The sequence below is a fragment of the Polypterus senegalus genome, chromosome 17 (genome assembly GCF_016835505.1).
Source record: "Polypterus senegalus isolate Bchr_013 chromosome 17, ASM1683550v1, whole genome shotgun sequence".
Taxonomy (NCBI): domain Eukaryota; kingdom Metazoa; phylum Chordata; class Cladistia; order Polypteriformes; family Polypteridae; genus Polypterus; species Polypterus senegalus.
Window position 1 is genome coordinate 82,847,675 of NC_053170.1, and position 12,501 is coordinate 82,860,175.

The 12,501-nt window shown below is 42.7% G+C and overlaps 1 protein-coding gene across 3 annotated transcripts in view; it reads right to left on the reverse strand.

Moving 5' to 3' along the window:
- Positions 1-351: 351 nt before the first annotated feature.
- The window catches only part of tex2 (testis expressed 2), a 71,771-nt gene continuing 59,621 nt past the window's right edge, over positions 352-12,501 (reverse strand). For all 3 annotated transcript variants that reach the window (XM_039740736.1, XM_039740735.1, XM_039740737.1), the window contains exons 10-13: positions 5,337-5,462; positions 5,031-5,240; positions 4,819-4,939; positions 352-2,141 (exon numbers count right to left, since the gene is read on the reverse strand). In XM_039740736.1, the coding sequence (XP_039596670.1) occupies positions 2,013-2,141; positions 4,819-4,939; positions 5,031-5,240; positions 5,337-5,462 (586 nt within the window). In that variant the 3' untranslated portion in view covers positions 352-2,012. The remainder of the gene's footprint in view (positions 2,142-4,818; positions 4,940-5,030; positions 5,241-5,336; positions 5,463-12,501) is intronic.

Below are 12,501 nucleotides of genomic sequence, written 5' to 3' on the forward strand. Positions count from 1 at the left end.
TTCATACAGCCCACACATATATTTTCAGTTGGGCATTGTGGGGCACCATCTTGGGTGCAGTGGGCTTAGAAAAATTTGATAAAGAATTGAACATGTGCCTTACTGATACAAGGCCCAAACCCTCCCTGGGTGGGGTGCCTATCCATCACAGGGCACCCATACTGGGCCACACTATCACGTCTTTGAATGACTGGCCATGGGGGGAAAAAAAAAAAAAAAGAATAAAAACACAAAAAACAGGAAGAACGTGCGAACTCCACACAGGATTCCAACCCACCCATGCAAACTTAAATCAACACTGGCCTACTCACACAACCCCTCCCCTTCCACCCCCAAAAGCAACCAAATTCATTAAGAGTGAAGAAATGAATTTCCTCAATTTTTATTTTGAAATGGCAGCAGGCGAATTTCAGTTCCCCACAGAGAAAGAGTTCATCGCAGTGTTTTAGTGTGGCTCGCCGCGCCGCACCAGGATAAAGCGCACATGCACATCATTGGTGTGGTGGAGTCTTGCAGCGAGAAAAGGGAACCCGCAAGGTCTCAATATATTACATTTCCTTTTTAACAAAATAAAGAATAATTTATGGTACAAACAAGACTCTTGCACACTTTTGCACAGAAACTTCCTTTTTAATCTCTTCTTGCGTTTGCAGAAAACAGCAGGTCGCAAGTGACGAAGGGGGGCTGACACTTGCTGGTCAGTTACCTGGTGTGTTCCAGCTGGCAGCAAAGTGTTCTAAACAGCAGCAGGATGGGCCACAAACCCTCAACCCTTGGCCACCTACATTTATAAACCAGCACTAGAACCCACCTGCCTGGGGTTCAGACATCCTGGTGCAAATCAGTAGAATCTAGAAGTCCAGGAGGTTCTCTAGAGATCTACTGTACTCTTTTTCTGCCCAGGCCACATGATTACAGGCTCCCAAAGGATCAGTATGAATGTCTGGGTATCATAAGGGTCCACAGAAGACTAAATCCGGAAAAAAGCAGCTCTAAATTAGAAGTACTGGCCAGCTTTGCAGGCCGGGTCTGGAGAGGGTGAGGGTTTAGCATTCATTAAAACTGGCAACTTAAATTTGGCACAGTAATTCTTTAAGTCAAGCAATAATCTTGGTCCCTGGTCAAAGACATCAGAACACAAACAGATGTGAGCGGCTAACGCAGAAACAAAAAACACAAAATCAGAGAGGGACCATCCAATCAGACAAGCAGGCAGGCCTCCAAAGTGGTGCGCACAAAGCCCGTCATGGGGAGCACGTGAGCAGACTTGAAGTACGCAGAGATCCTAACGGTTCACTGGTCGGTGTAATGGGTGCTTCTGCAGCATGCGGCCACAGTTTTAGTAAGGGATTTTCAAACACCACACAGCACTTGGAAATGAAAAGCTAAAAGACGGAAGGTGAGAGCTTGGCAAATGAAAAGCGAACACTGGCGGTAGTCTGCCCATGGAGTGCAAACAAGCCAACATGGTGAACATGTCCACAACATGAAGAAATGACACCACAGTACACAAAAGACACCCCATTTCACTTCACCAAGGCCTGACTTCTGATTTCACGAAGCAGGTCAGCAGGTTTTGGGCACTCCCATGTAAGTGGCAGACCAGAATATTTCCATTTCAAGTCCCCATTGGATTCTAAACAAAGCTGCTCTGTCTAAAACTAAGAGTTCAAGGGGACAAGCTACTCATTATTATGTCCAATAGCATGGGCACTGCAACCCGCAAGGGGTGTGTGTACCAGAGTCTAAAATGGCTTCCTTGTTGATTCTGGACATAAGGAAAACAGTGAGGCCATGGATGGCAGATAGCAGCGGGAACATTTTCTTTCCCCCTAAATTCCAGCAGGCCTCCCCAGGAATGGTCATCCTGTGACACTGAGATCCTGTGTGTGGTCAGGCATGTGGGAAAAAATGTCCTGCCTGCAAGGAACGTGGCACATGTGGTTCAAGGACTCTTCCACAAAACGAGGACGATGCCCTCTGGAATACTGACAAGCAGCAGTCTTCACAGTTTACCGGGGTCCAGCAGCATCCAACCCAACATCTTTTGCACAGTCCTGCAGTGCTGCTGACCGTGGGTCCATAGCCGAGTGCATTATTGGAATGTACACATCATCCATGTTCGGCATCACAAATATTTTCTGTTGAGAGACAGGGGGTGGAGGGGAGGCAACAAGGGGTTAATATGCAGCAGCCACGGAGATGAACATAAAACCCTAAGAAATGTGACAACGAGAGGAAACCATTCAGTCCATCTGACTCTTTTGTTTAGCTAATACAACGGAGTTCAGAAAATTCCATACACTTAAGGTGAATTCTTTAAATCTCACCTTATAACCCCACCACCCATTTTATACTAACAAACAATAAATTTAGTATATCTTTTAAGACCTCTACTTTGTGCAGGACTAAACCCATTTTTTTGGATAGCCTATCACAAGATTCTTACAGCAAGTTGCTGAAATTGTGGCCCATTCCTCCAGATAGAACTGGTGTAACTGGGACAGGTTTGTAGGCCTCCTCGCTCACACATGCTTTATGATTGCCCCTCCCATACCTTGACCTTGCTGTACTTAAGCCAGCTTTGTAGGTCTGCTTGGAGTCATTGCCCATTAGGAAGATCAATTTGTGACTGAGATTCAACTTCCTTCCTGAGCTCTTGAGATGTTGCTGCAGTGTATCTCCATTATGTTCCTTCCCCAGGATGCCATCTATTTTGTGACGTGCACCAGTCTCCCTCCTGCAACCCACAACATGATGCTCCCACCCCCATGCTTGACAGTTGGGCTGGTGTTCCTTGGCTTTCAAGCCTCACCATTTTTCCTCCAAACATAACAATGGTTATTATGGACAAACAATTTGATCTTGGATTCATCAGGCCAGAGGACATTTCTCCAGAAGGGAAGATCTTTGTCCCCATGTGCCAATGCAAACTGTAGTCTGTCTTTATGGCGGCTTTGGAGCAGTGGCTTCTTCATTGCTGACCAGCCTTTCAGGTTATGTTGATACAGGACTTGTTTTACTGTGGATAGCGATACTTGTCTACCTGTTTCATCCAGCATCTTCACAAGGTCCTTTACTGTTGTTCCGGGATTGATTGCACTTTTCATGCCAAAGTCCATTCTTCTACAGGAGACACAATGAGTGTCCTTTTTGAGCAGTATGATGCATGTGTGGTCCCATGGTGTTTATACTTGCGTATTATTGTTTGTACAGATGAATGTGGAACTTTCAGGCGTTTGGAAATTGTTCCCAAGGATGAACCAGAGTTATGGAGGTCCACAATTTCTTCTTGGTTCTTAGGAGATTTTCTTTTGATTTTCCACATTATGTCAAGCCAAGAGGCAGCGAGTTTGATGGTAGGCCTTAATATACATCCACATGTTGACTCGTCGTCTTCTTTTAGATGCTCCCATTAGGGCTTGCCACAGCGGATCACCTTTTTCCATCTCTTCCTATCCTCTACATCTTGTTCTGTTTCACCCATCACCTGCATGTCCTCTCTCACCACATCCATAAATCTCCTATTTGGCCTTCCTGTTTCTCTTGCCTGGCGGCTCCATCCTTAACATCCTTCTCCCAATATACCCAGCATCTCTCCTCTGCACATGTCCAAACCAACGCAATCTCGCCTCTCTGACTTTGTTCTCCCAACTGTCCAACTTTAGCAGATCCTCTAATGTCCTCATTTCTAATCCTGTCCATCCTTGTCACACCCGTTGCAAATCTTAGCATCTTTAACTCTGCCACCTCCAGCTGTGTCTCCTGCTTTCTGGTCAGTGCCACCATCTCCAACCCATATAACATAGCTGGTCTCACTACCGTCCTGTAGACCTTCCCTTTCACTCTTGCTGATACCTGTCTGTCACAAATCACTCCTGACACTCTTCTCCACCCATTCCACTCTGCATGCACTCTCTTTTTCACCTCTCTTCCACAATCCCCGTTACTCTGTACTGTTGATCCCAAGTATTTAAACTCATCCAACTTCACCAACTCTACTCCTTACATCCTCACCATTCAACTGACCACCCTCTCATTTACACACATGTATTCTGTCTTGTTCCTACTGACCTTCATTCCTCTCCTTTCTAGAGCATATCTCCACCTCTCCAGGGTCTCCTCAACCTGCTCCCTACGCTCACTACAGATCACAATGTCATCAGCAAACATCATAGTCCACGGGGACTCTTGTCTAATCTCATCTGTCAGCCTGTCCATCACCATTGCAAATAAGAAAGGGCTCAGAGCCGATCCCTGATGACTCCAATTAGCCTAATTGGCTACAAGAAGCTAATTGTCTAATTGCCTAAATGCTCAACATCATTTTCTGGAATTTTCCAAGCTGTTTAAAAGGCACAGTAAACAAAGTGTATGTAAACTTGTGACCCACTGCAAATGTGATATAGTCAAGAAAGTGAATTACTTTTGCCCTGCACAAAGTAGATGCCTTAAATGATATGCAAAATTTATAGTTTATTACCATAAAATCTGTGGGGGGCTTACAAAATAAGTTTTAAAGAATTCACCCTAAGTGTATCGAAACTTCTGACCGCAACTGTAGCTAAGATGTCTCAACATCTTATCCAGATTCTTCTTAAAGGTAGTCAAGGTTTCTGCTTCATCTCCAGGTCTGGGTAGTTTGTTCTAGATTCCCTAGATTTCTCTTTGCATAAACAAGTGCTTCTTGGCTTCATTTCTAAACACACTCCCTTAATTTTGATTAGTGTCCTTGAGTACAAAATTCACATCAAGTATGTGATGGACAGCAGGTCAAGATATTGAAGCAAAAATGAAAGTAATGGCCCGCACACGCACCTGGAACTCCTGCTCCAGTTTCTTCTCAATCCAGTCGGTCACATGTGCCAGAGTTACTTCTCTCTCACCCAATTTGGGGCGCGCCTTCAGTTCTAAATGTGGCGGACTGCGAAAACCGTACCTGAAAGCCAATGCAAGGGTGGATCATTGCTCCTGAAACGTAGCCAGGAAAGCCTACATAATGTGTAAATTGTAAATCCACACATACTTACCAGATACGGTCAGTTGGCGGCGGAGGGATGTTAACCGCCAACGTGCCCTGACACTCCTGCACTTCGACAGTTAGCAGCAACGGCGTGTTTGACACTTCCTCCATTTTCTTTTTGATAAATTCAGTCTCAGTTGCCTTTTGAAAGTATTTTGATTTTGTAATTTTATCGACAAACCTCATAATTTTGCTGGCACGGTGACCCCCAATGTAGCTGAAACAAAAGAAAAAATTGAGATAAAACAATGCAGGTTGCCATAGAGTAGTTCATTCATGAGAAATAATCGAAAAGGCCAAGGCACTCACTCACCTTTCCGCTCCGAGGGCTAATGGCTTATCTCCTGCAGTTGCTTCTGGGGGATCCTCCTCATCTGAAGATCCAGCACTTGATGACTCTTCATCGCTGTCTGCAAGGCAGTAAGTCCTTGGACGGCCTCTGGAAAGATGTGCAACAGCTGGTTAGATTAAACCTGGATACGTAAATTTCCAATCGTTGGTGTGAAATTAAAGTGTCACAAATACAGTAGTGCATTCAATTAAAGGTTTCGGACCCTTTCACAGTTTTCACATTTTTTTGTTGCAGCCTTGTGCTATTATTTTCTCCATTTTTTTCGCTCATCAGCAACCCTGAATGACAAAGCAAGAACTGGATTTTTGAAATTTCTGAAAATGTATTAAAAATAAAAGAATGAAATATCACATTGACAAGTACTCAGACCCTTTACTCGGTACTTCATTGAAACCCCTTTGGCCTTTATTACAGCCACGAGTCTTCTTAAGCATGGCATGTTAAGCTTTTCAACATGATATTCTGCCATCTTTCTCTGTCGGGCTGGATGAAGACCAACAGTGGACAGCTATTTTCAGTTCTCTCTGGAGATGTTCAAGTCTGGGCTTGGGTTAGGCCACTTAAGGAAATCAGAGAGTTGTCCATAAGCCACTCCTGTGTTATCTTTGCTTTCTGTCCTATTGGAAGCTGAATGTCATGCCCAGTCTGAGGTCCACAGTGATCTGGATCAGATTTTTGATAAGGGGATCGATGTATTTAGCTCTGTTCAGTGTTAACTAGTCTCCCAGACCCCAACCCAAAAGCACGATGTTGCCACCACCATGCTTCAGCTTTGAAATGGCATTGCACAGGTGACAAGCAGTGCCTGGTTTCCTCCAGATATAACGCTTGCAATGGAGACCAAACAGTAACATCTTAGTTTCAGTAAACCAGAGAATCTTGCTCCTCATAGTCTGCCAGTCCTTTAGGCATCTTTCTGCATACATCAAGCGGGCTTTCGTGTGCCTTTTATGGAGACAAGTTTTCCGTCTGGCCACTCTACCATAAAGGCCCAGACCAGTGAGGTACTGCAGTGGTGATTGGCCCTCTGCATGTTACTCCCATCTCCACACAGGTTGTTTTTTCTTTCAACCAGAGTGACCGTCAGGTTCTTGGGGACGTCTCTTACCATGGCCCTTGCCCCAAGACTGCTCAGTTTGGCGAGGTAGCCAGCTCTAGGAAAAGTTGTGGTTGTTCCAAACACCTTCCATTTAAAAATTATGGAAGCCACTGTACTCTTCAATGCTGCAAAAACTGTTTCCTTACCAAGATCTGAGCCTCGATCCAATCCTGTCTCTAAGCTCTTCCGGAAATTCCTTTGACCTCATGGCTGGGTTTTTACTCAACTGTGAGACCTTCTATATACAGATTTGTGCCTTTGCTCATCAGTCCACTCAATTGTGACCACAAGCAACCATCTCAGTGATGAGTAACAGAATGGGATGCAATTGACCCAAATTTTAATTGTGATAGTGAAGGGTCGGAATACTTGTGACAATGAGATATACAATTTTTTTATTTTCAATTAATTTGAACAAATTGCTAAAATCCTATTTAGAGTATTGAGTGCTGCTTGATGAGGGAAAAATTAAACAATTTTAGCATAGGGCTGCAACATAATAAAATATGAAAAATGAGTGAAGGGGTCTGAATACTCTTTGAATTCACTGTACACAGATATGGCAAATGCCAGATTAAGCAAATTCAGAAGATATTGATTACTTCAGCATGGGGAAAAAATACAATCAATTACCTTTTGTTAATTTTGTAAAACAATATTGCAGCAGCTGGAGAAGTGACAGTATGTTGTAAATATCAGCAATCCCTGAGCTGACGGACTCTTGGCCTATCTCTGGACAAATGTGTGTGATGGGTTTTCTGATAAAGTGACTCTTGAATGAATAGCTGTGTGACAAGGTAGCTGCAGGTTACAATTATTAGTAAGTTGTGTATGTCTGGTTATTACAAAATGGCTTCCTCATGGGTGTACTTTAAAGAGATGTTCAGACTTGAACTGCATGTCTTTGGTAGATCATTTCAAGTATGCAAGGTGCTAAACATGTAGTCTTATTAAGCAAGGAGTAATTAAAAATGTGTTCAGCTGGGTCTCCAACTCCAGTCCTGAAGTGCTACATTCGCTGTAGGTTTTTATTTTAACCCTTTTCTTAATTAGTGACCAGCTTTTGTTGCTAATTACTTTCTTTTCCCTTCATTTTAAATTGGCTTGTTTAAACTCAGACCTCTGAATTGCTTCATTTTTTCCTGAAACAGCACATAAGAGGTAAAGTGAGCAAACAGATGATCAGCGAAGATGGGTTCTTGCACTTGTTTCTTAATTAGAAGCCAATTCTTAATTGTTCATTAAAACCTGTTATTTAATTCCATGACTTGTTGCTGCTCTCACTGTACCACAGCAGACATTTGCAAAATTGTTTTTTTTTTTTTTTTGGAAGAGCACCATCAGAATGCTTTGGCGACCTTAAAAGATCACCATTTTTGAGACCTTCATTCTTTCTTTGTTGTCAGATATCGTATGATGCACACAAGTTAGCTGGTCAGGTGTATGCTCTTTTTGTATCTCATTATTTAGCTGCTAATTGGGGAAAATATAAATAATTAAGGGGTCAGACTCTTAAATAGCAACTCAATTAAAAGGAATGCATAGGATGTTAATTAGCAGCACAAACTCATCCTGAACTAAAATAAGGTTGAAAATGAGAACCTCCAACCACTGTAGCACTCTAGGACCAGCGCGGGAGACCCCCGGCATACAGTATATACATTTAACCATGTTCTAAGATCGTTTAGGTCAGGAAGACAGACATTTCAAGGTATGGTAGTCATACTTGCTAATCATGCTGCAAGCTGATTAATGAAAATTTTATTGTACTCTATTCTATGAGTGATAATAATCGATATAAGTAAAATCTTAATACTCTCCTTTCTCATTTTTTGACACCAATATTATTTATCTATATATTTTTTACACTATAATCTCATTTCAATTCTCAGACTGCATCATGTCTGGCAATCCCACAAAAATGTTTGAACAAATTTTCATGCAGCTTGGTATGTAAGTTGCCGTAGGTCCAACATAAAATACTGGCTACACGGCATTTTAAATCTTTCATCTAGAAGGGGGGCAACCCAAAGACATTACTCGTTTTCGTAATGAAATTTTGTATGTATAAATTAAGCTGATCCAACTCAAAGCCCTGGGCTACATGGCACCTCAAAAATGTCACCGGGGAGGGTGGCGGTCATGAGGAGTGGAAAAAAAAAAATTACAGTTGAAGTTCACAAACATTTGCATACAAATTACTGTTAAAAGACTTTTAAGCCTTTTTATAAAGGGGATTAAAATTTGAAAATTCTTAGTCATTAAAATTTGAGTTGCAATATTTCAATTAAGTGTATTTAGATAAGAGGTTGCTTTGTGAATAAAATGTGTGACCACGACTATCGCTACGTTGTAGAAAATGACTGATTTAACGAAGAGTTTAGCTCATACCATTTAGCTGACAGACAGGCAATGACCTCATACAGTCAGAAGACAATGATGGCAGGGAGCAGAAGCTGAATGAAGACAAATATTTGTATGGCTAGCGAGGAAGGTAAACGTTTTAGAGGACACATTGTGGACCAAGTTTGAGACCACCTTTCCAAAGGGGTCCATTAGATCTGTTCTTCTTTCAAACCATTGGCTAAGCAAACTGAAGGAAATGCATGATGTATTTTAACAAAGTGTTGAATTATGGGATCCAAATAAAACATAATGCATAGAATTATGTGAAATATGTAAATGTTAACCAAAAGTTAAGAAGTATGTATGTTTTAGCTCAGGTAAACTAACCAGTGTGTATGTGATCATAAGATGATATAAAATAGGGACTTTTCAGGACTCTTATTTACCAAGGTTAAATTCACATTCATAACATTTTTTGACAAATGTCACTTATTAAAAGTAGGCATCAAGCCACAGCATAGAAGATATTACAGCTATTTAGAGATAGCAGACGTCATACAGGATTGAAGAGAGGTAGACGGGATGGCAATGCAGTGTTACTATGAAAGAAAGAAAGAGAGGGTGTAGGCAGTTCTGAATTCACACCAAACCATCAGGCTACGAAAGTGCAGTGTCACTGAAAATGTGCCCCACCGAATTAGAGGACAAAGTCAAGGCAGTGCATACTTTAAAACAAATGTCTCAGTTGGATTAAGAGGAATGAACTCCTTAAGTTGTTACATGGACATCCCTCTCCTGGTTATACTAAACCCAAGCTCGCTTTCACAGACACTGATTTGAATTATTCAGGTTGCATTTTTTCCATCTGCTTTTGACTTCCAGCATTTAAATGCCTGGTGTCTCTGCCAATAAACATAAGTAATGATTAATATTTCCACACTGAAACTAGCCTTGTGCATTGATGTCTTTTGCCCCAGTCTGCTTGTTTGAGTTTATTTGTTTAGCTTTTTTAAAAAGTAGTAGTCTGGCATGTTTGGAGTACATCTTTTTCATGTTTGTTAAGTGTGAACCATGTCCGCTCTGTAAGAACTGTGCAGCCCTTTTAGGGGTAATGGTGATGTGCCAAGTGGCCTGTTGCTCTGACGTCACATCTGATTAAGACCATGGAGCGGCTGCTGCTTCACCACCTGAGGCCACAGGTCCGCCACGCCCTCGACCCTCTGCAGTTCGGATACCAGGAGAAGGTGGGAGCGGAGGATGCCATCATCTATATGCTACACTGATCCCTCTCCCACTTGGACAGAGGCAGTGGTGCTGTAAGAATTATGTTTTTGGACTTCTCTAGCACCTTCAACATCATCCAACCTCTGCTCCTCAGGGACAAGCTGACAGAGATGGGAGCAGATTCATACCTGGTGGCATGGATCGTGGACTATCTTACAGACAGACCTCAATATGTGCGTCTTGGGAACTGCAGGTCTGACATTGTGGTCAGCAACTCAGGGGCGCCGCAGGGGACTGCACTTTCTCCGGTCCTGTTCAGCCTATATACATCAGACTTCCAATACAACTCGGAGTCCTGCCACGTGCAAAAGTTCGCTGATGACACCGCTATTGTGGGCTGCATCAGGAGTAGGCAGGAGGAGGAGTACAGGAAGCTAAACAAAGACTTTGTTAAATGGTGCGACTCAAACCACTTACATCTTAACACCAGCAAAACCAAGGAGCTGGTGGTGGATTTTAGGCAGACCAGGCCCCTCATGGACCCTGTGATCAGAGGTGACTGTGTGCAAAGGGTGCAGACCTATAAATATCTGGGAGTGCAGCTAGATGACAAATTGGACTGGACTGCCAATACTGATGCTCTATGTAAGAAAGGTCAGAGCAGACTATACTTTCTGAGAAGGTTGGCGTCCTTCAACATCTGATGCTGCAGATGTTCTACCAGACGGTTGTTGCAAGTGCCCTCTTCTATGCGGTGGTGTGCTGGGGAGGCAGCATAAAGATGAAAGACACCTCACGCCTGGACAAACTTATTAAGAAGGCAGGCTCAATTGTAGGAGTAAAAAGTTGGACAGTTTAACATCTGTAGTAGAGCGACGGGCATTAAGCAAACTCCTGTCAATCATGAAGAATCCACTGCATCCACTGAACAGGATCATCTCCAGGCAGAGGAGCAGCTTCAGTGACAGACTTTTGTCACTGTCCTGCTCCACTGACAGACTGAGCAGATCGTTCCTCTCCCACACTATGCGACTCTTCAATTCCATCCGGGGGAGTAAATGCTAACATTACTCAAAGTTATTGTCTGTTTTGACATGCATTTTTATTACTATTTAATTTAATATTGTTTTTTGTATCAGTATACTGCTGCTGGATTATGTGAATTTCCCCTTGGGATTAATAAACTATCTATCTTCTGGCCCCTGCTAAGGTTTGAAGCGGAGGTCGCCAGCCTTGTCCATGTTGCTGTTTGAGTTGTGCAGCACTTTCAGATGTAGTTTAAGTCCCAACAGGTGCGCAGCTCAAGAAGCAACACTGGCCATTACTTAGGTACTCTGAAGGGTAGCCCCGTCAGAAGGAATGCCCAGGGGCTGCTGCAGAAGTATTCTGAAGTTGTTTTGTATTTAATGTGTAAGCCGACAGGGATATTGGCCACTATTGTGTTTGATATATGTTTAGATGATGACTGAAAGTAACATATGTAAGCAACGTGTCAAGGTTAATAATTTAGGCATTTCTAGTATTAGTTTGCTGCGGTGGGCTGGCGCCGTCTTGGGTTTGTTTCCTGCCATTTGCCCTGTGTTGGCTGGGATTGGCTCCAGCAGACCCCCCGTGACCCTGTGTTAGGATAAAATGGGTTGGATAATGGATGGATGGATAGTATTAGTTTGTCCTGCAATATAAAAGGAACCTTAGAGATTAGAGTTTTTTGAAACACTTTTGCACCACAAGACACCTTTCAAAATGTTCCATTGAGAAATGTCAAAACCAAAAAATATGTTGTCACTGCAAAAATGGTTTGGCCAATACAAATGAATATGACATGTTTTTAGGTTTTGACCTACTTACTGAGAGGGCTTCATTCCACGGCAAGGATTCAACAGAAACAACGGCACATCACTCAAAGACAGTTATGTCTACTTCTACAAATATTATTCATGACTAGCAGTTTTGCCCAGCTTACATGCCATATCAATGATTCACTTATTCCTCCATTACAGTAACCATGAGATTAATGAATAGATCTTCTGAAGCAGCTTATCCACCTCAAGGAGCCGCAGCTGACCACAGGAGGAACTGACAAGATGCCAGTATATCAGGGGCCATACCCACGCCCACTCCTGAAGGCATTTTAGAGACAGTACCCTGGATGTCTGTTAAGATGTGGGGGAAGGCCAGGGCAGCCCAGGCAGACGCCACCAGACCGACATTCTATGAATAAGGTGGCATGAATTTTAGTGGATTAGACATGTATTAATAGAAAGACAGAAAACCAGGAAATACAAAAACATACTCTTCATGGTTGGAGCCCAGCAAGGAGTTTCCAAAATTATGAAATTCAATACATACACAAAAAGAACAAATTCTCATCACATGAGAGTAGACAAATTGATAGGTAGTGTCGGCAATGGCAGACCTACAGTTTTTGGACCAGTGATGAGGTCTGTGTAACCACTG